General features: G+C 41.6%; 1 protein-coding gene across 6 annotated transcripts in view; it reads right to left on the bottom strand.

Moving 5' to 3' along the window:
* Positions 1 to 17,306: 17,306 nt before the first annotated feature.
* Positions 17,307 to 25,619, bottom strand: part of NALCN (sodium leak channel, non-selective) — a 269,461-nt gene continuing 261,148 nt past the window's right edge. For 5 of the 6 annotated variants that reach the window (XM_084880254.1, XM_084880257.1, XM_084880255.1 and 2 more), the window contains 3 exons: positions 24,931 to 25,089; positions 21,747 to 21,864; positions 17,307 to 19,315 (listed from right to left, as the gene is read on the bottom strand). In XM_084880254.1, coding sequence (XP_084736380.1) covers positions 19,122 to 19,315; positions 21,747 to 21,864; positions 24,931 to 25,089 — 471 coding nt within the window. In that variant the 3' untranslated portion in view covers positions 17,307 to 19,121. Of the gene's footprint in view, positions 19,336 to 21,746; positions 21,865 to 24,930; positions 25,090 to 25,619 lie in introns of all 6 variants that reach the window. The other variant, XM_084880259.1, reaches the window with a different exon arrangement.

Genomic DNA, 25,619 nt, shown 5'->3' with positions numbered 1-25,619 from the left:
GCACATGTCCGGGTTGCAGGCTTGATCCCCAGTGGGGGATGGCCAGGAGGCAACTGATCAATGATTCTCTCTCATCACTGATGTTTCTATCTCTCTGATGTTCCTTTCCTCTCTAAGATCAATCAATTATGTTCAAGGAAATGTACCTTTAGGACTTCCGTTGGAGATTTCCAAGAAGCTGTTGGAGATAAGGTGGTTCAGGTTGAGATGGGAGGTCCTCCAAAGAGTACAGACTTAGAAATCAACCACACTCAGTGGTTGCTCGATCCCATTCCCACCCCAACAGTGTCTGACTCATCAACTCCCATTAACATTACGTTTTATTGGGGTCATTGTCTATCAACCAATGTCACCCTGAAGTATAACACACTGAACTTCCTGTGAGTCAGCCATAGTCACTTCACTTAGAGATGCTGCCTGAAGGGTGTAAGTTTAGAAATGTTAATTAATTCCTTCTCAGTGTCCTGGGCATGGGGAGCTCACACCCTCCTATAATATTTCCCTTCATGGCTGCTAGCTGGGTAAAGTCATGCAAGTTTCCCTTCTAATTTAACAATGTCTTATTTGACAAGCCTCTAGATCACCCTCATTCACCTTTGTTTTCATAAGCAGCAGAGAGAAAACAAGACATCAAGACACTGATGCATTAGCCCTGCAGAAAAATGGCAAAGATTACAATATGCTATATTTAGGTTCACTATTTGCCTAAGGAAGATAATTGGGAAATTAAGTTGCCTGGTTGGGAAGTCAACAGTCCTTCTGCTTTGTCTGGTTGTGCAGTCTTATAAATGTCCAGAGCTTTAATACCTTCAGGCACTTTCAATTAACTCCAAAAATTGGAAGATTTGGCATATAAACTGCCAGGTTTAATGAGATAAGTCAAAAGGGGAAACGAGGGGGCGAGGAGTTTTTTGCAGTAATTTGTTATTACATCTTCTACATTGCCTTTCTAATCCATTCCATTGAAAGAGTTAAGTTTTCAGATTATAGAAGTGCTTGGCAATAAGAGCTATTTAAGATAAAGAGTCATAATAAGTATCCACTGTACCCAGCGAGGTTCCCAGAGGTTGTCAGCCTCTCAACCTGCCCACCTACGGGGAAGGGGTCTCATTGTCGATGCTGCATAGGAGATAGGAGTTCCTGACAGCTCACCTGAAGTTGTGGAGTCACAGAGTAGGATGAAGTTGTATTTGAATTTTTTTCAGTATTCGGTTCTCCTGGGACCCCATTCAGCCAAGCCTTCAAGAGGGAAATAAATCTTTTCTGTTATGAACAAACTAGAGATAATGAGCAGGAGCCTAATGGTCTGCCTGACAAAGAGGGACATACAATTTAGCACTGACTGTCCAGAGGAGGTAGTTAAAGCATGAACATACATATAAGTTTCCTCTGGAAGAACATTTGAAATGAGAAGGAAAGAGAGCTTAGGAAATATGTGTGGGGAACATCCACATTTTAGACACAAAAAAGGAGCCTACCAAACAGACAGGAAAGCAGAAGCCAGAGAGGTGAGAAAAAAAAAAAAATAAAGAATGAGAAGAGACTTAGAGGTCCAGGGTAGAATAAGTTTCAAGGAGGGAGCAGCCAACAGGGCTGCTGAGAAGCCTATGATTCCTGAGTAGCTGGGACCAGGTGAGAATTAATGCTCTGGACTCATTTCCAAGGAATTTCATAGGGCAGTGGTCGGCAAACTCATCAGTCAACAGAGCGGCAAACTGCAGCTTGAGAGCCACGTGTGGCTCACGAGCCTCGGTTTGCCGACCACTGTCTAGTGGATCCCATGTGGAGAGGGAGACTTCCATTGCTTTTATCTAGTAGTTGGTTTGTGGGGAATGATGGAGTTGGGAGGGATATTGGTCATCTCTTGAGCACCAATTTGGTTCCTCTAGGACTAGGTCTAGTCTTTTATTTTGGCTACTGACATCATTCACCACAGGCACCTGCATATGGCTCTAGCTTTGTGCCTTAGACGTCTCAGGTGTCCTGGCACATGGAGGAGCCTTGAGGACCTGAGCAACACTCCCTGAGTTAACTCAGAACACAGGAATAATTCACTCCAGTCCTGCAGGGCAGCCAGTGATTAGAGCGGGACAGCAGCCAATGCTAAAGGCTTCCTCTTTTCTTCTCCTTGAACAAAAGTCCTGTAGAGCTAAGCAACAGGTTGCCTACAGTGGGGGCCGCCTCCAACTTCTATTAACACACTTTTATGGTAATTCACTCTTCTCTGCTTTGCTTGTTCTCCTCTGGCTCCTTGACCACCTCCTCAGTAGAGTTCTTGCAATCAGCTTGGAGGGAAACTGAGGCTGAGAGAATCAGTCTGGGAAGAGCTGGATTACTCAAGTCAGACAGCACTAAGGGCCCCATTGCTGGTGATAAGAGGAAGGATGATAACCCTCTGCCAGCAACAGCCTCCCATTACCAAGGCTCTCACCTGTGCTTGCAGCCAGAGAAAACTCCCTGCTGTCAAAAAGTGCACGTGATTAGATTAAGGCCACCTGCATATACTCCATATCTACCAACTAATTAGCAACATTTCCAAGATTCCCTTTGCTATGGATAAGATATCCTATCATAGTTACAGCTCCAAGGTTTAGGGCTGCTGATCTGAGTGCCATTTAAAATCTGCCACAACGTGCCCACACCACACAGTTTATAAGTCTTAGAGCAAGATTTTGAATCTAGTTTTGTCGGACCCCAAATCTCATTGTAACACTATTTTTTTACTTGTTTCTCAGGGGTGAAAACAAATGTGTTCTAGGGAACTTTATAGTTATCAACAAGCTTTCCCATTTATTGGATCATTTGGCCTTATAGGAAACTCCTTATGAGATACTATTTTCCTTTTTATGGGTGATGAGATTGGGGATTGGGGATGTTTAATTACTCATTCAAGATGCTACAGGCAGAAAATAGTAAATTAAGGATTGAAGAACAGCTGTCCTAATTCTAGATTCTATACTTTTCCCTTTACATCACCACATTTCCCTAATTTCTTATTTAGATCATTCTTATTACCTAATTGTGAAACAAATTTACTGGGCTAGGATAAAGAAACTAGCAGAGTAATTACAGTTTGTATGCAAATGTTTAAATGCTACAGTGGGCCCTGTGCAGAAAAACCGGGCCCACCTGTTATGCTAATTAGAGATGAATTCTGCCCAAAGGCAGATAAATACTCCATTCAAAGTCTTAAAAATTATTGTTCTTAATGAAGATAGTAAAATTTTAAACAATTTAGAAAACAATTTATGTAAAAAGTGGGAACTTTTTACATAAATTGCAGATCAATCAAAACCCCCTTTGCTATGGATCTGATATCCCATCATAGATTCAGTTCCAGGGATTAGGGCTGAAGATCTGGGTGCCATTTAATAATTCTGCCATCATATGCCCACACCACACAGCTTATACTAAATCTTAGAGCCAGTAATTTTTTTTTTTGAGAAATGGCATGATTTTGGCATATAGTGTGGATATATCTCACCTCTGTTTAGGGAATTAGCCATCCACAGAAAAAGCTTAAAAAGTGATTATAGAAACATCCTACTTCTAGTGACTATTTTTCCATGTATTCACTTGTTTCTAAAGCAAACAATTTGGCACGAAAGACTGTCCTTACAACAAGAAAGTTGGGATTCTTTTAGAGGTCAGAATAATGGCCACTGGTTAGGGTTTTCCTAGCATGGCGGACTAGGATACTCCCATATAGAGCATCTCTCACCTGAGTTCCCAAATGATTTAATCATCCCTTCCCCTCTATTCTTGTGACAAAAGTTGTATCTATTGAGGAACTATCGTTACACTGCTAGTTTAAAAGTTATTTTACATTTAAAGGACTGTCAATCAGTTCTTCAAATTAAAAAACAAAACAAAACACAAAAAACTTAATGGTATCTTGGGCTTGTTTCCTTGTCATCATCTATAGGGGCAAAATCTGTTACAATCTAGGATGCAGTCTATGGAGTTTATTATGCTAAAAAAAAGAAGCTACACAGAGAAAAGAAAATACCATGTTATCTCTCTCTTTTTTAATATAATTTAATTTTTTTATTGTTTAAAGTATTACATATGTCTCCCTTTTCTCCAATTGACCCCTCCAGGCCACTCCCACCCCCCAGGACAAGCCCCTACTGCCTCAGTGTCCATGTCCATTGGTTATGCTAATATGGATGTATACAAGTCCTTTGGTTGATCTCTTACTCCCCTCTCTCCCCTACCTTCCCTCTGAGGTTTGAAGGTCTGTTCAGTGTTTCCCTATTTCTGGATCTATTTTTGTTCATCAGCTTATGTTATTCATTATATTCCACAAATGAGTGAGATCATGTGATATTTATCTTTCTCCAACTGGCTTATGTTGCTTAGCATAATGCTCTCCAGGTCCCTCCATGCTGCTGCAAATGGTATGAGTTCCTTCTTTTTTATAGCAGCGTGGATATTCCATTGTGTAGATGTACCACTGTTTTTTAATCCACTCATCTGCTGATGGGCCCTTAGGCTGTTTACAAATCTAAGCTATTGTAAATTGTGCTGCTAGAACATAGAGGTGCATATGTCCTTTCTGATTGGTGTTTCTGTTTTCTTGGGATATATTCCTAGGAGTGGGGTTACTGGGTCAAATGGGAGTTCCATTTTTAACTTTTTGAGGAAACTCCATACTGTTTTCCAAAAGGGCTGCACCAGTCTGCATTCCCATTAGCAGTGCACGAGGGCTCCTTTTTTTTTTTTTTTGGCATCATCGCCAGCACTTGTCTTTTGATGATTGTTGATGATAGCCATTCTGACAGGTGTGAGATGGTACCTCATTGCTGTTTTGATTTGCATCTCTTGGATGATTAGTGACCTTGAGCATGTTTTTATAGGTTTCTTGGCCTTCTTTCTTATATATGAAATCTAATGAACAAAATAAACTGATGAACAAAATAGAATCAGAGGCATGGATACATGGAACAGACTGGCAGAGGTCAGAGGGGATGAGAATGGGGGTAACTGGATGAAAGAATGTGAAGATATTAGCCAAAGAACATATATACCTAGCCCATATATACAGTGCAGTGATGTCCAGATGGGGTGTGGTAAGGGAGCTGGTGGAGGTGGGTAGAGTGGGGGAAAACAGGAAATATCTGTAGTAGTGTCAACACAAAAAAAAGAAAAGAAAAGAATTAGGCCTTGGTCAGGTTAATTTTATTAAAAGATTTCACATCTTGAAAGATCAATGAATGCAAGAGAAAGGGTTCCTAGTTGGTGAACAAACACATTATTTCCTTGGAAAATTCTAATGTTGTTATATTGAATTGATTTAAAGAAATGTGAAATGATAAATATGAACGGTTTACAAATATGGGACTCTCATTACATCCGTTTGGCCAAGAGCTTTATCTATTTTTCATGCGGTAGATTGTTTTAATAGTAAATGTTGGTAACAGTAGTCAACACAAAACATGCCATTTCCTATATAATCTTTCCAAAGAAGATATTTCTAGCATATTTGACAGAAAGCACTATCTGTACATCATTTCAGTATGTGCTGCTATGAACATAGGGGTGCATATATCCTTTCTGATTGGTGATCACACTCACAGGCACAAAAACATGGCAACTACATGGAAGGGCCAGAAGACTAAGTAATTTTGTGCTTTTGATTGATTTGAGAGCATCTGGTCTTTTCCAACCATCTATTTAAGGGTGAACCAATTATAAAAACAATATAGATGTTGACAGAGAATTAGAGGGTGGGCCAGAATGGTCAGTAGTCAATGTGACAAATGGCACAGCTGATACCATGATCTGAAGATGAAAGTTTCCAAGGTTAGTAGTGGCCAAAGATGATTAAAACACTATTCCCTGCATCCATCATATAGTAACAATGGATTAATTATAGAGTTAATATTCCAGATTTGTTTGTTTAGGGAAGGCCATCATAATTCTTTGAACAAATACACAAAATGGGTATTCTCTCTAGAATATTTTTATATATTTATAAAATTGCTTCTGAAAGTTGTAAATTGGTACTTAAAACAGTTTCCAGCATTTCTTCATGATGTCAAATGCAAAAATGGTCATATCCATGTGGGTTTTATTTACAGCAGGGAGAAGAATTAATAAATAGACTTAACATTTTTTTTTTCCCAAATCAAAACTTGATGTCCCATTTTAGAAAATCTTTGTCAGCTCTACTCGTATAAATCAGAAACAAACAGAAATCATTCCCGCACACCAGCAGCGGCCCAGGAACCAGTGGCCAGTCAATATGAGAACCAGCTGGCTCTTTCTCATTCAGTCTTCACCTTTCCAACCAGACGTTTTTAGGTTTCACTCTCTATTGAGTCAATAGCTTGAGGGGGGTGAGGGGGGGAAATCTTCAAATTGCATTACATATCACTCATTTCCCTTTCCTATAGATTTTTCCCCTCTCTCACTTCCAGGGGCATCGATTCTCTTCCTTGGGTTTCTGAGAAAGCTTTGCTCCCCAGGCATCTCTACCTGGCTAGAAAGAAGCATTATCCACACGTCTCCTGCAGCCATGCAGATGTGACACCTGCTGCTAGGTAGGGGCTCTAGGCGGTGGTCTGAATTTTGTTGGAAGCTACGGAAAACCTTTGAAGGAAAGTGATTTAAGAACCCTGATCTCTGAGGATGTAAAGGCTCTCACAGGTGTTTGCTTTATCTATCCCTTTGTATTAGATGGTGCCTTACAATTCTTCATAGTGCTCAGCAGGCTGGGATGGGCTCAGCTGGGAAATCGCACCCCATCTTGAGGCATACTGCGGGGCCCTCAGGAGGCCCCACTACTGTCTCCCTTGCAGCCCACTTGTTACCTCTGGCTGTGAAGATCAGAGATTTTATGAGTGTAATGACAGCAAGGGTGATCCCTGAAACCTTTTGTGAACAGAGAGCCGAATAGCCATTATCAGAGATAATAATAGCAGGCATTATTCACATGTGCTTTACCGGCTGTAAAATATGCTTACAAACACATCTTAGTGGTCCTAACAGTCTCCCTGAAAGGCAGGTGAAGCAGGTGAAGCAGGTATCATTCTACTTTTATTTGGCAGAAGACAAAAGAGAAGCCCCGGCAGTGAAATGACCTGTGGCGACCTGCCCTGTGCTACTGGAAGACAATGGTGGTAAAGAATCTCCCACCTTCCTGTGTTCTGCAAAGAAGCCCCCTTCCTCTATCACTTAGTATGACTCATCCATGACCTCTTGTTTCTCTATGTCAAGGCCAGACACAGACCTTTCAGTTCCCATTCTTTATAGCCACATGAGTGATTAGCTGAAATGTTTGACCAATTGACAGGAAATACCTGCTAACTTGATTTAGTCAAACATTACTCCTTTTCCCAGGACCCTGAACTCTAAGCCCGAGCCAGCTTCGAAATGTGGAATAACTGCTCCTTTAAGGCCCTTCTGGAGAACTGGATAACCTCAGGCACAGATATTTCCTGCTCAACTGTCCTATCGTGTTATCCACCTCCACCTACCCACCCATTTTGAGATAATCTTGCATCCAAAGTGTTTTTCCTATTGCCATGGACTTTAAAAATAAAGTCCCTTCTTGCCTAAATCAGGGTTTGGTTTCTGTCTCAAAGGTCACACATAAAGGATCAAAAATGGTCTCCTGCCACCAGCTTTGGTCATGCACATGGTCTGACTATCACACCTGCCAAGGTGAATCGTTGAGCTGTGGCCCTGAACCCAGGCCCTGCTTATTTCAGACTTGGTTCCCCTGGCTTGCTCTCTGTGTTCTTGCAACATTGCATCCTATTGGGATCTCTGGAATAAAGTGCTTTCACAAGAACTGAAGAGCAATTCCAACTGACATCTGTGCTTCGGGGAAGATTTACGTTGCTTTGTTTACACTGGTTTTATCTTAACCTGGGAACATATCACCTGTATCCAACAAAAGGAGAAAAGGAACTGGAATTCAGACTGCAAAAATGAGAAATCTTCCTCCTGGCTGACATTTTATTTGGTATATTAGGCAGTCTTATTTAGAGGTGAGTTACAATAACCCTAAGTATTTGATTCTGTCCAGCTTAGAGAGCAGTGCTGAGAACCACACATGTTCTAATATGCTGATAAGAGATGCTAGAGGTTCAGGGATGGACAGGCCAGACTTGCCCTCAAAGGCTTTATGGTCTTTTGGAGAATTCAGACACGTGACCTGGATTGGAAAAGCAGTGTCAAGATTACCTCCACACTGGGCAATCAGCTCTTTGGCACTTGGGTTGTGGTCTCAGTAACTGTGTACTTGTTGGCCCATTTCAGACATTTTTCTTTTCCACAATATCATCTATAGTGGAAGGACTTCAGATAGAATTTCTGAATTTTATTATCACATTGCTTTATAATAATGATTGGAGACCCAGTGCACAAAATTCATACACAGGGGTGGTGGTCCTCTCAGCCCAGCCTGCACTCTCTACAATCCGGGACCCCTCAGGGGATGTCCGACTGCTGATTTTGGCCTGATCTTAATCAGCAGTTGGACAGCCCTCTCTCAAGCTGGGACCACTGGCTCCTAACTGCTCACCTGCCTGCCTGATCACTCCTAACTGCTCCCTAACTGGCCCTCCCACCCTCTGCCAGCCTTCTCATCCTTAACCACATCTGCCTGCCAGCCTGATCACCCCTCACTGTTCCCCCATTGGCCTGGTTGCCCTGAACTTCCCCCTCCCCCCCACCAGCCTGGTTGCTTCTCACTAACCCCCCTGCCGGTCTGGTCACCCCATGTTTGGTTGTTACTATGAGGGTGTCACGACCAATTTGCATATCACCTTTCTATTAGTATAGATAATCTATGACTTCTAAAGCTAATATTTCTGTAGCTTTCTGATTTATGGGTGTGTCTCCAGGTCACCACCTATTAGATGCTCTCCAATTTGCTCTGGAGGAACCTTCTCAATGAGCTACCTGCAACATTGCCTGCTTTTGTGACTGGATTCCTTAAAATCTAATATATTCTGAAGGAGATGATCAATAAGCTGATGGTTTAAGCTCCTACACAGCGAAGAAATGAGGCATCTAATCAACAATTAGATCAGGACATGAGGCAATTGCAGAAGGAGAGTGAAGACCTTGCCTGGGATAGAGGACCCCTGGATAAGAGAATCAGGGCTGGTGGTGTGATATGTCCAAATGACGCAGCTGTCAAAGTGAGAACACAGCAACCAGAACCTCAGGCTGTGCTCATTAGGGCCACACAGAAGTCAATGATCAATTGCCCTGGCCCTAAACAAGGCCCATTTCCATTACTCTGAAAAAGAAGTCAATGGATCAAAAAGGATACCAGTCTGAGATTCTACATGGGTTTGGCTGTGAAGCTCAGTCCATTGGTAGAACACAGAAATGACACATTCTTTACAGGAAGGAGAGCCAGGATGGAGACAAAGGCAGGTTTCCGGAGCGGGGCAGTTTGGTGCCCTGCACAGAGGTCAGGAAGAGACGATTCGCTGGAAGAGGCCAGCACACCCCTTGCGTCGAATCCCTGAGGGATATTTAGATAAATCTGTGAGTCCAACCAAGGTTGCCAAGAGAGCACGGACTCCTTCTTGTCTCATCACTTAAACAGGAAGAGAAAGAGGCTTTTCTCCCTTCTGTTCCTGGGAGAGCCCACCGCCGAGTGGCCCCTGGCACAGAGGAAAGAATTGAGTTCACTGAGACATCTTTCCCTGAGACATGTGGGACATATTATAAACCTATTGGCCAGCTTAATGTTTCCTAGCTGACTGTTTTGTTGTTGAGTTTCCAATATTTAACCGGGGTAAGGCCTTCCGTGATGTTTCTAATATGAAATGCAGACTCTGAAGGAGAAGACAATGCCTGGGGTCTGATCATCTTAAAACAACTGTCCTATTGCTCCCGGGACCAATTAAGACAGAAGCGGTCAAGCTGTACCTGTGGAGGTCATGTGTCTCTCAAGTCTGTTGACTCAGCTTGTGAATTAGTATTAGTGCCTTGGCAACAAGTAAACACATTAAAAACTAAGCTGTGGTTTCTTGGAAAAAGGACAACTGGTTGGATTCTGTTGGCAGATGAGCAACCATATCTCAGGTTGCACTAACCAACTACAGGGAATAAAATGATACTTATTGCAATGGTTAAATTTATTTGTCAACTTGGTCAGGCTGTGGTTTCAAGTTGTTTGTTCAAACACCAGTTTAGATGTTGTTGTGATAGGAATATATATATATATATATATATTTTTTTTTTTTTAGAAAGCATGAGGCTTTGAGTAAAGCCAATTACCCTCCATAATGTGTGTCTCATTCACTCAGTTGAAGGTCTTAAGAGCAAAAACTGAGGTTTGCAGAAAATGAAGGAATTCTCCTTCAAGATTATAAACAGAAATTCTGCCTGAGTTTCTAGCTTGCAAATTTTTATTTCAAAGCTGTAATGTTACTCTTGTTGAATTTTTAGTCTGCTGGCCTGCCTTATAGATTTTGGACTTGTTATCAATCCTCAATTGTATTAGCCATTTCCTTAAAATAAATCTCTCTATAATATCCCATTAGTTCTATTCTCTTGAGAACCCTGACCTATACTCATTCTGTGTATGCCTAATAAAGTGCTCTTCCTGAGCAGAAGATTGGTCTCTAGCCTAGTTGTCTGCAAGCATGAGTGAGATAAGCATGATCTATTTCTAAGAATGGAGGGCTAAAGTAAAGACTGTATCTTTTCCTCCATCTCCCTTCCTATCTTTGTCCTTACCTAAATCTTTCCAATGCACTCTTATACATCAAGAGTATTACCTACTTTTATACTCTTATGTCTCCAAAGTAGAAATTAGAGTTCCTAAGAGGATGCAGATAATTCAAAAGTTCCCTTTTTCTAATATAATTTATGGGTGCAATTCTTTTCCTTGAGATGTTGGCTAAAGAAGAATTTTCTATAAAATGTTACTCTGCTATTTCTGACCGTCCCTGGTCAAATTACTGATTCATTATTTTAGATGGTTTTGACATGGCTTAGGATGCAAAAGAACCACCATTAATATGCATCTATTTACAGAGAACCCATGGGCTCTAGCCCATTTCTGTACCTACAGGTGGGTTTGATCTCATTTAAATGCTAAACATCTCAGTGGCTGGTCAGGCATTAGGAACACTACTAAGAAGGATGCATCAAAACAAGTGTTTCCACTTAGTGTTATTTTGGGATCACCGACCAAATCTATAGAAAATGGAGTGACAAATATCAATTTGTAAAAAGAACACAATGAAGCTACATAATTCCTCTTTAGGTTGATTGATTCTGTAACCAAGCCTTAAAAATTGACATTGGTATTGTACCACTGCCTGTGAAGAGAGAATGAAAAAGAACTTCAAATCTGTCTCTAAATAAACCATCTGTGGCTTACTTCAATGGAGAATGATGCCAGCCTCCTTACCATTTAAATGGGATTTAGATGTTTACTAGGCATCTTACAGGATAATTTTTAAGTTGAATGGGGGACATATATAATAGCATTGGGGCAAAATAATAAAATATTACATTTAAAACAGGTAAACTTCCCTTTGTGACAACATTGATGGAGCCAGAGGGCATTTAAATTAGATCAAATCCACCTGAAAGTGCAGAAATGGGGCAAGGGCCAATGGGTTCTCTGCAAATCCTATATAATAAAAGCCTAATATGCAAATTGACCAATGGCAGAATGACAGGTTGCTATGATGTGTACTGACCACCAGGGGTCAGATGCTCAATGCAGGAGCTGCCCCTGGTGGTCAGTGCACTCCCACAAGAAGAGTGCTGCTCAGCCAGAAGCCGGGCTCATGGCTGATGCATCAGTGGTGGCGGGAGCCTCTCCTGCTTCCATGGCAGCACTAAGGATGTCTAACTGCTGGCTTAGGCCATCAGTTTAACTTCCCCTGAAAGGTCCTGGACTTCCCCTGAAGGGCATAGGCTGGGCTTAGGGGACCCTCTCTCTCCCCCCATCCCGAGTGCATGAATTTCATGCCCTGGGACTCTAGTAAGTATATATTAATGGTGGTACTTTTGCATTATGAGCCAAGTCAAAACCATCTAAAATAATAAATCAGTAATTTGACCAGGGACGGTCAGAAGTAGCAGAGCAACATTTTATAGAAAATTCTTCTTTAGTCAAGATCTCAAGTAAAATAAGTCAGAGAAAGACAAATATTATATGATCTCACTTACATGTGGAATTTGAAATCAAACAAACAGACAAACAAAAACCAAGCTCATAGATACAGAGAACAAACTGCTAGTTGCCAGAGGTAGGGGTGGGCAAAATGGGTAAAGAAGGTCAAAGATACAAATTTCCAGTAATAAAGATATAAGTCATGAGGATGTAATGTACAGCACGGTGGTTATTGTTAACATTTGAACTAGATGTATTGCATATTTGAACATTGCTAAGTGAGTAAATATTAAAAGTACTCATCACAAGCAAAGAAAATTATAACCATGTATGGTGACAGATGTTACCTAGACACAATGTAGTGATCATTTCACAATATATACAGACATCGAACCATTGTTGTACACCTGAAAAAAATATAATGTGATATATCAATTATACCTTCAATTAAAAACAGTAACAACAACAACAACAAAAACAAACACAAAAACGGGTGAACTGGTCCAATATAGAAAGCAAGCAGATGCAAAAGCATAATTTAAGGGTAGCATGGGAATTGTTTTGCTATTTCAATTTAGCGACTTGCTTTTGGGGTCAGGTGACAGGATGTATTTTAAGATTTTAATAAGATACACACAACAACATTTATTTGAACTGTTTTTAAATGTACAGTTCAGTAGTGTTAAGTGTATTCACGTTGTTGTTCAATGAATTTCAAGAACTTTCAGGTTTTGCAAAATTGAAACTCTAAACCTATTAAACAATAACTAGCCTTTAGTACTTGACCACCACCATTGTACTCTGTTTCTATGAGTTTTACTACTCCTGATACTTCATATAAGTGGAATTATACAGAAATTTTCCTTTTCTGAATGTCTTATTTCACTCATCACAATGCTCCTAAGGTACATTCATGTTGTAACATATGTCAGAAGTTCTTTTCTTTTTAAGACTGAATACTATTCCAATGTGTTCATATACATTTTGTTTATCCATTCATCATCCATCAGTGGAGACTTGTGTTTTGTTTTTCACCTTTAGGCCATTGTGAATAATACTGCCATAATAAATAGGAGTGTATGTATAAAAATATCTCTTTGAGACCCTGATTTCAATTTTTTTAAAAATCAATACCCACAAGCAGTATTGCTGTGTCAAATGGTAACTGTATTTTGAATTTTTTGAAGCAACTCCCTAATCTTTTTTTTCACAGGGTCTGCACCCTTTTACATTCCTACCAATAGTGTACAAGGGTCCCAATTTCTCCACATCCTCGCTAACACTTGCTATTTTGATTTTTTTTCTTTTGTTTGTAGGATTTTTCTTCTTGATAAAGGCCATCATAATGAATGTTAAAGATGTAATTTTTGGAGGAGGTAGTATGGGAGTGAGACTGCATGAAAATAAGAAGCTGAGCCAAGCTGATTGGGAACATTTCTGGCTGAGTTTGCAGGCTGCACACAGGGATTAAAGGTATCGGTGTTTTGATGGCTGTCTCTTCCCACATACTGACTCAGAAAAGTGGACCTTCCTACTAACTCTGGGAACACAGATCTTATGTGTTTGTGGGCTTCTGGGAAGGGAGAAAATTCTGAGTTGAATGTCCTGGCTGGGGTCTGAGCATGCTCAGTGTTCATCATTTTTGTTCTCTGAAAGGCTACTCTAATGTGCACCACTGTCAGGGAGACAGACAGTGTGGGCTGAATTGTGACCCCAGAAATCTGTATATTAATGTCCTAACATCCAGTACCCCAGAATGTGACTTTATGTGGAGCTAGGGCCTTTAAAGAGGTGACTGAGTCAAAACGGGTCCATGTGGGTGGGCCCTAATCCAATATGACTGGTGAATTTATAAGAAAAGGAAACAAAGACACATACACAGAGGGAAGACTGTGTGAAGACACAGGAAGAAGATGACTGTCTGTTAGCCAGAGAGAGGCCTTAGTGGAAACAAACCCTGCCAACACCTTGATTATGAACTTGTAGACTCCAGACTGTCAGACAATAAATATTGGGTTTAGCCGCTCAGTCAGTAGTACGTTGTTGTGGCCCCCTGGGAAACTAATAGAGGCCCTCAGACCTCCCTTCTTTTATATATTCACTCCCTACATGGCCTCATCTAGCTCATGGCTTTAAATACCATCTTTATGCTGATGCTTCCAAAGGAAATCCCTCTCTGTGGACTCCCGGCCCAACAGACATCTTCAATTTAGCATGTATTGGTGTATTATCTAAGCCCAACCAACCCATGCCATAGGTAAATCAGACTCTACTTCTAATTTTTTTTACTAGCTCTTTACAATTTTTTTTCCCAGTAATGTTCCCTTAGTTATGAACGCCAGCAGCCCACAACTTTTCTGCTCACCCTTGGATATTAGGAATATTCAATGGTTACCTTAGGTAGCAAATATAGTCTCATTGAGAAATCGGAATGGTCCAACTTGATTTAATGTCAGAACTTTTCTCAGGTCTGATCTAAGCAAGAAATAGCTATGGCAGACGGAAAAATGATTTGCTTGACAATAGGTCAACTGGGATTCTGGTTGGAAGGTTAGACAGCTAAGTGAAGATTTGGGATATGTAAACCCGCTCAGAGTAAACCCGTCTAGTACATTTTGTGAACCTCTCGGGTAAATGAAGTGAATAACTCACCTCTTCTGTCTTTTTAGAAGCAGGAAGCCAAATTTTGATACTAAGGGGATATGAAACTCATCCAATATTGTACAAGATGTAACCAGTAAATTTAGAACTTGGAAAATCTGTTGAACTTCAAAGCTCATGAGCTTCGATCTATGCTAGTGTTATTTCAAACTGGGTTTCTTGGAGCACTAGGATAGTCAAGGCCATATATGGGGGTTGGAGGTGGTTGGGGGGTAGGGTGGTGTGTTTTAATTTTCTAGGGCTGCTGTAACAAAATACTACAAACTGGGTGGCTTATATCACCAGAAATTTATTATCTCACAGTCCCAGTTTTGGAGGCCACAACTTAGAAATCAAGGCATTGCCCCTTAGGAGAGGACCCTTTCCTTCCTCTTGCAGTTTCTTGTAGCAGCATATCTCCAATCTCTGTCTCTGTCCTCACACGCTGTCTTCCCTCTGTGTCTGGGTCTTCACGTGGCATTTTCCTTCCTGTGTGTCTCTTTTGTCTTCTTAATATGGACACTACTCATATTGGATTAAAGGCCCATGCGATTCTACAATAGTATGATTTCACCATAACTTAACGCATTACACCTGTAAAGAACCTATTCCCAAATAAGGTGGCATTCACAGGTAGCAGGGATTAGAACTTCAGAATGTATTTTGGAGAGACACAACTCAATCAATATCATGGGTGAGTAGAGGCCATGTGAGTGGGTTCTCATCTTCACCCAATTTCAAGTAGCGTTGCCTGCTTTTGCCTGGTTAGTATTTTGGAATCCCTTGAAGGATTTTGCTTGAAAGGAGTGCCGCTGCTAAGCAATGTATTGAAAACCACCTATCTATGTAGAGTATGTCACTTCCTACAAAGAAACAGGCAAACACATCATTCATCTGGCTGCAGAAACGGCTTTTGCTTCACACTTTATAACTCTTGTTTTTCTTTTACACCAGAGGCCCAGTGCACGGATGGGGTCCCTCGGCCTTGGCTGCGGAAATCAGTGGACCTCCGCGCCATCACAGCCCACTTTTACCCGCCAGCTCCTTGGGCTCTAGTCTGCTGTCCGCATCGATCCCCCACAACACAAAGTAGTGTAGGAAGAGGCAGACAGCTGGGGAGGAGCCCGGGCCTGGGCTGGGTGCAGTGCTGCTCCAGCTCATCTCGGCTCTGCTGTGCCTGCAGCTGCCACCACCACTTGGGTGTGCAGCCCTTGTGTTTGTGGGAGAGACTTGTGCCTCCACAGCTATGCTTGCCAGCCATGAGCCTGGTATCTGGCACCCGTTGGTCAACTGAGCAGCGCACTGACCATCAGGGGCAGCTCCTGTGTTGAGCATCTGCCCCCTGGTGGTCAGTGTGCATCATAGCTACCGGCCAGTCATCGGGCTGTCTGGGTGTCTAGTCACTTAGGCATATGTGTATATCTATATCTATATCTATATCTATATCTATATCTATATCTATATCTATATCTATCTATATCTATATCTATATATCTATATATCTATATATCTATATATCTATATATCTATATATCTCTATCTCTATCTCTATCTCTATCTCTATCTCTATCTCTATCTCTATCTCTATCTATATATCTATATATACCCTATCTTATTCATCTTGGACAAGGCATAAATGGCCAGTGCCTGCTGGTGGGTGTTGCTCTCAAACTGCCACTGAGAACAGATTGAATGGCATCTGTCTGGCCATTCTCTCCATCCTTGTTCCTTCTGAGTCCCCTTGAATTGCCATGTGGGCCATGCACGTGTGGTCTGTTCCTCTTGGGGGCTCTGTGTCAAGTATACTATCGCTTATGCTTTCTGGTGCCCTTGGAAACGACAGCCTCCTTTAATTAAAGGCAGGAGGCAGCGCGATGACAGGATTAGTATCAGTGTCTGGCCTAAGGGCCAGGGAGCATTGCAGCCAGTTTTCCCATCTGCATAACCAGACCGTTATATGTTTATGAAAAAACAAAGAGAGGGTGGCAGTTGTTTTTTTCTTCTCGGCTTGCAGTCTGCTCTACCGGCTTTAGGAAAATGGTGGAGATGAGTCCCACGGGAATTGTTTGGCTATTTCACTTCACTGAAAATGCAGGGTGCTGTGGCTTTAAATGCATTGCTATTCTGCCCCTTGCTTCACTGCAGAATGAACAACAGTGATGTTCTGCTGAACATCATTTACGGACGTTTTAGGAAGGGCTCAGCAGTTTTGTGAGAATGAAGCTGTATTACTCCAGTGTAATGAGCCAAAAGAAGAAAAAAGTAAATAAATCTGGTTTTCATGCTCTAGGAAAGATCCAAGGCCTGGCCATGTCGCATCCTTTTCTGCTTTGTTATGGGTTTGGAAAGTCCAGGCTATTCATTTAGCCTATGGGCACAAATGTGAAAGAAACTTAGAAGCTGAGCTGGAATGAATATCAGGGATAGAGCTTTTGTTAACCAATTGTAGACAGAATATTTAGAAATAGAGAGTTTGCAAAGTGCCAGCAATCTGTCCAACAAGTCCTCACACCCTGCCCCATACACAAAAAGGGTTTAGAAATGATCATCAACTCAGAGAAAGTTCTTTTAAAAAATCAATGTTTATTTCACTTTATTATGTACAAAAAGTGCCAAGTGAACATAAAACGAAATAAAATCCTTTCAGCTGCACTGACTTTAATTGCCCATTATCTGATCAACACAATTAATCATAGAAACAATAGACTGTCACCACAATGTTAAAATTGTTATACAGGAAGATTGTGATATTTGGCTATTTGAAGAATGTTACATCGAGAAAAATAAACCATAAAGCAACCGGGGTGGGGTGAATGTTCAGAAGATACTGAGATAATCACTCCATTAAAAAAGTGAATCTACACAGCAAATCTTCAATAAAGAATAATGTAGTCAAAGCCTAAACTCACATCTAGTTGGTTCACTCAGCCTAAGTGGGCCAACAGTAATCACTTTGCATTTTAATTTTCCCACAGAACACAAATACAGTTGGGCTGTGGAATAAACTGTGACTTTAGAGAAGATTTTGCAGAGTATCATTACTTCCATAGGAGAGTCTGGTAGCAGGGGAGTCATATGGAATTAAAGACAGCGATGGTGTGTTGCTGTAGAGGGCCGCCTGAGAAGGCACATGGACATTCTTTAAATTGTTAGCTGAGCTGGAAGCACTGGCAGAGTACCTATGTCCAGGTGTCAGCAGGGGCGGGTCTAGATATGTAAATCCAGTAATGCTAGAGCCTAGTTAAGAATGCAAATAAGCTCCTTTGACCCTATAAGTAAACCTGCTGTGTGGCTTGGGGGTCGCCTTTGCAGCCTCTCCATCAGAGAGGTGGTGCCCACCTAGAGCCCAGCTTGATGAATCTATTCCTGCCTCCATGTTTATTTCTTCTTTCTTTAATTTCTTAATCCCCAGCTCCTCCACTCAGGAACCTGTCATTTTCCGTGATGGACACGGAAAACAGAGAAACAGCCCCCCGAATTTAGTGATCAACTCATAATGTCATTGCTGGTTTATGGCACAATGAACATATTTTGGGTAAAACGTAAAGCCAATGATGGCATCACACATGCAATGATTTTAAAAAATAAGCTGAATTGTTTTACTCTTTTTTTCTAAACTCAATTATTCAAATACTTTTTAAGGAATTCAACCTCTTTCTGTAACTATGTCTCTCAAGTGACTTCTGTAAGGTTTGTTTTAAGTCATTTAGCAACATGTGTCAATTTCTTTGTCTGGTACCTGCACACACAATTCTCTGGGAAGAGGCAAAAATTTCATTGGAGTGACTGAGGACAGAAATTGACTTTTTTTCTGACCTCTAAACATCTTGTGTATATTTTAAAAAAATAACACAAGAAAAAGAATATACTTTTTAAAATTCAAAATCTGTAATTTGTAAAATTATTAGCACTTTGAGCTCAGTGCTGACCTTTTCAGATCAATTATAAATAATAAATTCTCCCAAGAGAAATATTTCTAGAGGAAGTGGGAAAAAATAAACTAAAGCTATAGCTCCTGTACTATATATATGAACCACTTTGGACTTAGCACACTTTCAGGGGTGGTAAAAATATATAAGAGCACATTTGAATATATACCTTAGTTTACAGAGACAGAATATATAGAATTTTTGAACAATCTACATCTCGTATTGGTATAATTTCTAATATTTTCTAATACTGCCATTTTGCAAACTGTCTCAAACACATGGTAATAACCCACCATTTGCACAATTCTGACAGACCAGTTTTTATGCCTTCCTACGCAGGACAAATTGGAATTCAATTATGCATCAATTATGGATTGCTGACTGGACAATGGAGGAAAATACTAGAAAGTACTCTTCGCCATTAGCCTGCCATCTGCATTGATTTCCACCTAAATATCCAGAAGGTCATCTCCACTCTCGTCGCTCTCCACAGTCAGCTGCCGGGTCCACCACTTCTTAACCTCAGAACCGCAGGAAGCTGTGTCCGTCATGGGGTTCATTTTGCACACTACAGACTTCACGGTTGTCCGCCCTCCAAACCGTAAGTTGACTGAAGACACCGAGTGGCTTATTGGCTTTGGTGCTGTGGAATTAACCAGAGTCCTGTGAGCAAAATGGTGTTTTACTGTGTTGTAAGTCATACCTGAAAAACCATGACATTCCCACCGCCTAGTAATGCTTTTGATGAACAAGTCCTATCCTTTTGAGTATGAAAAGATGTTGAGTTTGGAACCTTTTCAGCCCTGGATTCTTTATGTTCATAATGGACTTTAAAATTATGTTCATGGACAACTAATAATGCCATATGAAAAAAAAAATGCTGCTTGCCTCTTGCACTTTGAGATAATTACAAAAACTAAACTAAACTAAACTAAACTAAACTAAAATAAAATAAAAAGCTCCAATTTGGGCAAATGTAAGTGTCATAGAAATATTTGTGAGTCAGTGCTCATTAGTATCCTATCTAATAAAGAGGGAATATGCAAACTGACCATCACACCGTGACAAAGACTGCGGCTCCCATAGCCACACGATGGCAGCGCCCAGTCCCCTCAGCCCCACCAGAGTCCCCCAGTCCTTTCAGCCCTGCCAGAGGGGTGGCAGGTGCACAGTATGGCTGGACCCTTCCTTAGCCCCCCAACCACCCAGGGCCTCCTGAGGTTCAGGAAACCAGGGCCCGCCGAGGCTTGCACTGCTGGTATAGCCTTCCCCTGATCACCAGCATGCCTCCCACTTGAGGGCTTCCGGATTGTCAGAGGGGGCAGGCTGGGATGAGGGACTTCCCCCTCCAGTACGAAGCTGCAGTTATGTAAAATGAATAATTCTGGAGATCTGATGTGCAGCATGGTGACCACAGTTAATAAGACTGTGCTGTATACTTGAAATCTGCTGAGAGAGTAGATCTTAAGTATTCTCACCAAACAACCAAAAAAGGTGAGTAATGAGCTGATGCATATATGTTGACTGCAGCAATCTTTTCACAATGTGTATGTTAATAAAAACATCACTTTATACACTTTAAATATATGCTTTTAAATAAAAAGTAAAATGAAAAGGGGGGAGGGAGAAAAAGAAGAATATGCATAGCATGACACCTGGTACAGAGTTGGTATCCCCTTAAAATGCCTTTTCTTGCCCTTTGCCTCTTCAAACTCAGCATGTCCCAATAGCATGGCTCTTTAGTTATCACCGGGCCACTTCAGCTTGGACCGTTAGAGGCACTTTTGACAACATCCTTTCTTTTATACTTTTCAGTGAACACCAAGGACTGTACTTCTCCTAGGTCATCTCTCCTACTTGTTGCTCCAGGGTCTGGACCACTGCCGCCAGCTTTGGCCATGTTGTCACCTCATGCCCAGGTTTTACAGTATCATCCTCTGGCTCCTAATGTTGCCTCCAGACTCAATCTCTATTCTCCCTGAAGCACTATTCCAAGTACCATGTCTTGCACAGGAATCTGTATTGGCTCCTAATAGCTACAGGATGAAGCTGAAACTACTCAGCCTGTCACAGCTTTTCATGGCCTGGCCCCATCCCCTACTCAACCTCATTTCCCATCACTCCCAGCTTTGTTTTCCCAGGTGGAAGCTATCTTCTCTCTGATCCCTACAAAATAAACTCCCAGATGTGAAAAAAGATACTTTCCTTCTGATGTTAAGATCCACCGAACAACTTTTAGTGTCAAAATTTAAGCTACACTGCCTTCTGCTTTGTGGAACAGACATGCTACAGAAGAGTTTGCAACGTTATACACCTTCTCATTGGATTGGGTTGAAGAAGGAGAACAATTAAGGAGCATTAGGAAGCCCCTATTTTATCGTGGATTCAATGATTTAAACAGAAAACCACATATGGGGGGCAGTGAGCTGAGCAGATCATTGCTCCTCCTCCACTTCTGAGTGCTTGTAATGGGACTGTCCTGGCTTTCCCAAAACCCCATGTTCTTCTAGGAAAAAAATTATCTCACTGAGTGTGAGAAAGAATAGGATTGCGAGGATTAAGTGAGGGAACATACACAATGCACGTATAATACTGACTGGCACATAGTAAGTAGTATAGCACTAACATAATACATCATGTATCATATATCATATATTATATTGTATCATGCTATGTCAGTTTTGTTGTTCCTTCTTTGAGAACTGTGGCATTTTCTTAAATGACCATATCTACTCACTTGCTCTTAGGTTAAAAAAATTTTGCCTATGCTTGAGAATGCCTTAAATGCACACAGGAAGCCCTTGGAAATTGTCTTTTTTAAAATGATCTTGGCTATGATATCTCACTTTGTTAATAATAAGTATTGCTTTCTCAACCATAGTAACTGAAAACAAGGGCCAATACCGTGCTGTTTAGAGGAGTTATTTTGAGGGAAATATCTTTGATAAGGAGATATATTTTTCATAAATAACTTCAGATGCAGACCCTTATTTTGAAACCTAAGATCCTAAACACACAGAATGTCATCAACTTAAAATGATTCAATCAATGGAGAAAGGACTCGGTACACATACCTGAGGGCAGACGCCACTGCCCGAACTTCCTTTGGGGTTTCCCTCCATCCCCTGCGTCTTGCCGACTTCCCCCTCTGTCGGATAGGGTGGGGCTCAGAAGCTGCTGCTGGCTGCTCATCTGCAGGGGGAAGAAGAGAATAGTGATTTTCTTAACCCTGTGCTCTCATTTTCTCTGCCTTCATCTTCATATGACAAAAAGAGTGAAGTTGAACCTTTTGCAATAGACTACAGGGTATTATGCTACAGGAAATAACAAATCCTATATGATTTTACTTGTATGTGGAATATGAAGAACAAAATAAACAAACAGAATTGAAACAGACTCAGAAATACAGAGAACAGATTGATGGTTGTCAGAGGGGAAGTAAGGAGGGGGCACTGGGTGAAAAAGGTGAAGGGATTAAGAAGTACAAGTTGGTAGTTACAAAACAGTCTTGGGGATATAAAGTACAGCATAAAGAATATAGTCAACAATATAATCAATAACTATGTATGGGGGTCAGTAGGTAGTTGGAATAGAAGGTTGTTGCAGGGGAGGGGAGGACCACTCTGTAAAGTACATGGTTTCTAACCACTATGCTTTACAGTTGAAACTAATACAGAATTGTAATGAATGTAAACTATAAGTGAAAAAATAAAGAAAATGACAGGAAGCAAGTGGGAAAAACAATATGAACCCCTAATTTCCACAATGGGGAAAGGAAAAGTGAAAATGAGTAAAAAAAAGAGTCAAGGAAAGTGAGGGTCACCACTGCCCACTGTGAGGAAAGGAGGCCTCTTCAGGTAGCATCTGTCTGTCTTTTCTTTGACTCCCCTCAAGATACCTCCACCCCCACATCCACATTCCCTCCACGCTTGGTAAACGTTTACTAAAGCAAGGATGGCGGCATTCCAGGAAGGAAGGGGATAAGGGGACAGCCAGCACTCCCTGGCTTGGAGGAAGCATGCTCTTGCCAACCTGAAGGTCAATGCCTAGAGCTTCAGAAAGAAAATTCTCCACAAATCTGGGATGGGCCCTGGAGGAGATCAAATCTTATATCAATGAAGTCTAAAGTCTCTCACTTATATGCGGAATTTAATGAAAAATAAACTGAGGAACAAAACTGGAACAGAGGCATAGATACAGGGGACAGACTGACAGCTGTCAGGGATGTTGGGGGACTGGATGAAAGAAGGTGATGGGATTGGGCAAAAAAAAAAAAAAGATATCAATCTATCTATAGATATAGATATAGATATAGATATAGATATGTAGATATATAGATATAGGTATTGATATATAGATATATCACAGACAACAGTGTGGTGATAGCCAGAGGGAAGGCGAAAAGGAATGGGGGGTAAGAGGTGGTGGGCAAAGGGGGGAAAATGGGGTCGGAAAGAGATGGGGTTGGGGTGATGAACACACAATACAGTGTGCAGATGATGTTTGAGTTGTACACTTGAAACCTGTACCCCAGTCAATTCAATAAAAGACTACAGTCAAAGAGAAATGCTGAGACTCTCCACACATTTTACCCACCCTCTGGTTGACCCTCACCTTCCCCTTTCCTATCAGCGCATTAGCCTTCGCGTTGTTTCAATATCCCCTTTTGATATTTTGGGTACCTCTTGGGTTTTTTGGCTCTTTTAACCTAACACCAGAGAACTCTACAATCATCACTTTCCCTGACTCATCAGCCCCATCTGACTATCTGGACCTAATCTCACGCCTGCACCCGAGGCACTGCCAGCCCTCCTCAGGGCACACAGGTGGCAGGGCCATTGTAGAAACCTCCATATCTCTCTTTGTTGACTGTCTCCTAAACAAGTGCTTGTAATTCATGGCAGATGATTCCTATAGGCTGGGAGCCAACAACACGAAATCCACTCAAATCTGGGCTATGAATAAGAGGGCTCCTTGGAGCATCCCACTTGGCCATGAAGCCTCAGGCTTCGGTGTTTATCACTGGCTCCTGGCTGTGTCACTGTGCAATTGGAAGTCTGATGCTCCTGGGGTTGGGGGAGGGAGCTCTCAGAATGCCGAATCAACTCCATCCAGTCCATAGCTGCATCCTCACAAAGGGCAGGGCCTCTGCCAGCTGTCTCCCAGCACAGGGCTCTCCAGGACACTGGGGCCTCCGTGGTACTTTTATGGACATGTAGATTGAGTTTGGAAATGAAAATATGCTGTGCCCTAGTAAATAGGAGGCCTCCAAGTTAATCGTCCCCAAACTCCATATGCTCTTCTCATGCCCAGCTGAGGAAGAACAACTCCTCAATTTAAGGAGGATGAAGGTCAATGTCAAACCTTTTCATTGATTTTATTGCAAGTTTCTATGACTTAGTAGGAGAAAACATGTAAGGTAGAGCTTCAGGCAAATCCTGTTCTCCTAAATCAGGAGTGGGGAACTGTTTTCCGCCAAGGGCCATTTGGATATTTACAACATCATTCAAGGGCCATACAAAATTATCAACTTAAAAATTAACCTGCTATATTTGGTCAAACATTTAATTAACTCACCCTAATGCCTTCGCAGGGCCAGACCAAATTATTTATCAGGTTATCAGGCCTTATATGGCCCATGGGCCAGGCCATTCTTCACCCCTGTCCTAAATCATGTGATATTGCCAGACTTAAACCCTTACAGAGGTGATATTAACTCTTAGGCAGACGGAGAAAGAGGGAAGAAGAGAGAGGGAGGGAGGGAGGAAGAGAGAGGGGGTGGGGAGATATCAATAGTATTTTAAAATACAGGGCATTAACATTATTTTAGTATTCATAAAAATCAGAATCTTTTCAAATAACTTCAACTAACTCAGGAACCACAAAGACACAAATATAATCTTGGATCACCCTATTCCAATTGTTGTTGTTTTTAAATCCTCAACTGAGGATGTTTTTCTATTGATATGTAGAGAGAATGGAAGAGAGAGGGTATGCACAAGCCTGGGCCAGGGAGGAGGCTGAATCTGAGGTATGTTCCCTTGACCAGCATCAAACCTGGGACCTTTCAGTTCACAGGCCAACACTCTATCCACTGAGCCAAACTGGCGAGGGCTGATTGTTGTTGTTTGTTAATGTAAAAACTTCCTATTAGATATATTGTCACCTTATTTGAAATGGCTGTGAACAGCACCAGTTTATCTTTTATTTTATACATGCACAGAATATCCTTGAATGAAAGACTCCTCATACTCGTACCTCAGGTTGCATATTATTATCTTGACTGTTGGCATTCATGTCTTCACTGGGCTGGGTGGTCTCAATACTGGGGGGATTCAGCCGGTCTCGAAACCGGTTCAGCTCCTGCTGCTGGCTCTCTCTCAGGCTGTGGATGATGCTGCATGACTGCTGCTGTTTCTATGGAAATATGATTGTTTTTGCAGGAAAGGAAAAATCAGCCCACTGTCCTTCTGTCCCAGCAGTCATATTTCCTTTTCTCTGCCCTAAAGACCCTGTAGGCTTGGTGACCTTTCAGGAACTTTCAACTAATTTTGGAACTTTCAAGGGTCATTAACTAATTTCCCTGATCAGACTCCAGTAAAGAAAGGCTTGGAGACTTAGAATTGCTTACCCCTTCCATTTTCATTTGCATGACAATTGGGAGTAATGTTCACTGGTACTAGCTTGTGTTTTATTTAAAACTAGAGGCCAGGTGCATGAAATTCATGCATAGGTAGGGTCCCCAGGCCTGGCCAGGGATCAGGGCTGATGGGGACCTTCTGGCTGCCAGCTGGGGCCTCCCTTCCCCAGCTGCCAGCTGATAGCCTGGACCTTCTGTCATCCTGCGCCACCCCCTGGTGGTCAGCGCACGTCATAGTGAGAGATAAAATTCCCAGGCTCCTGGTTGAACTCCTGGGGAACACTTTGCATATTAGCCTTTTATATAC

The sequence above is a fragment of the Pipistrellus hanaki genome (genome assembly GCF_964339955.1).
Source record: "Pipistrellus hanaki genome assembly, chromosome: 3".
NCBI lineage: Eukaryota > Metazoa > Chordata > Mammalia > Chiroptera > Vespertilionidae > Pipistrellus > Pipistrellus hanaki.
Note: the sequence above shows the minus strand (reverse complement) of the source record. Positions and strands in the feature narration are given on the sequence as shown.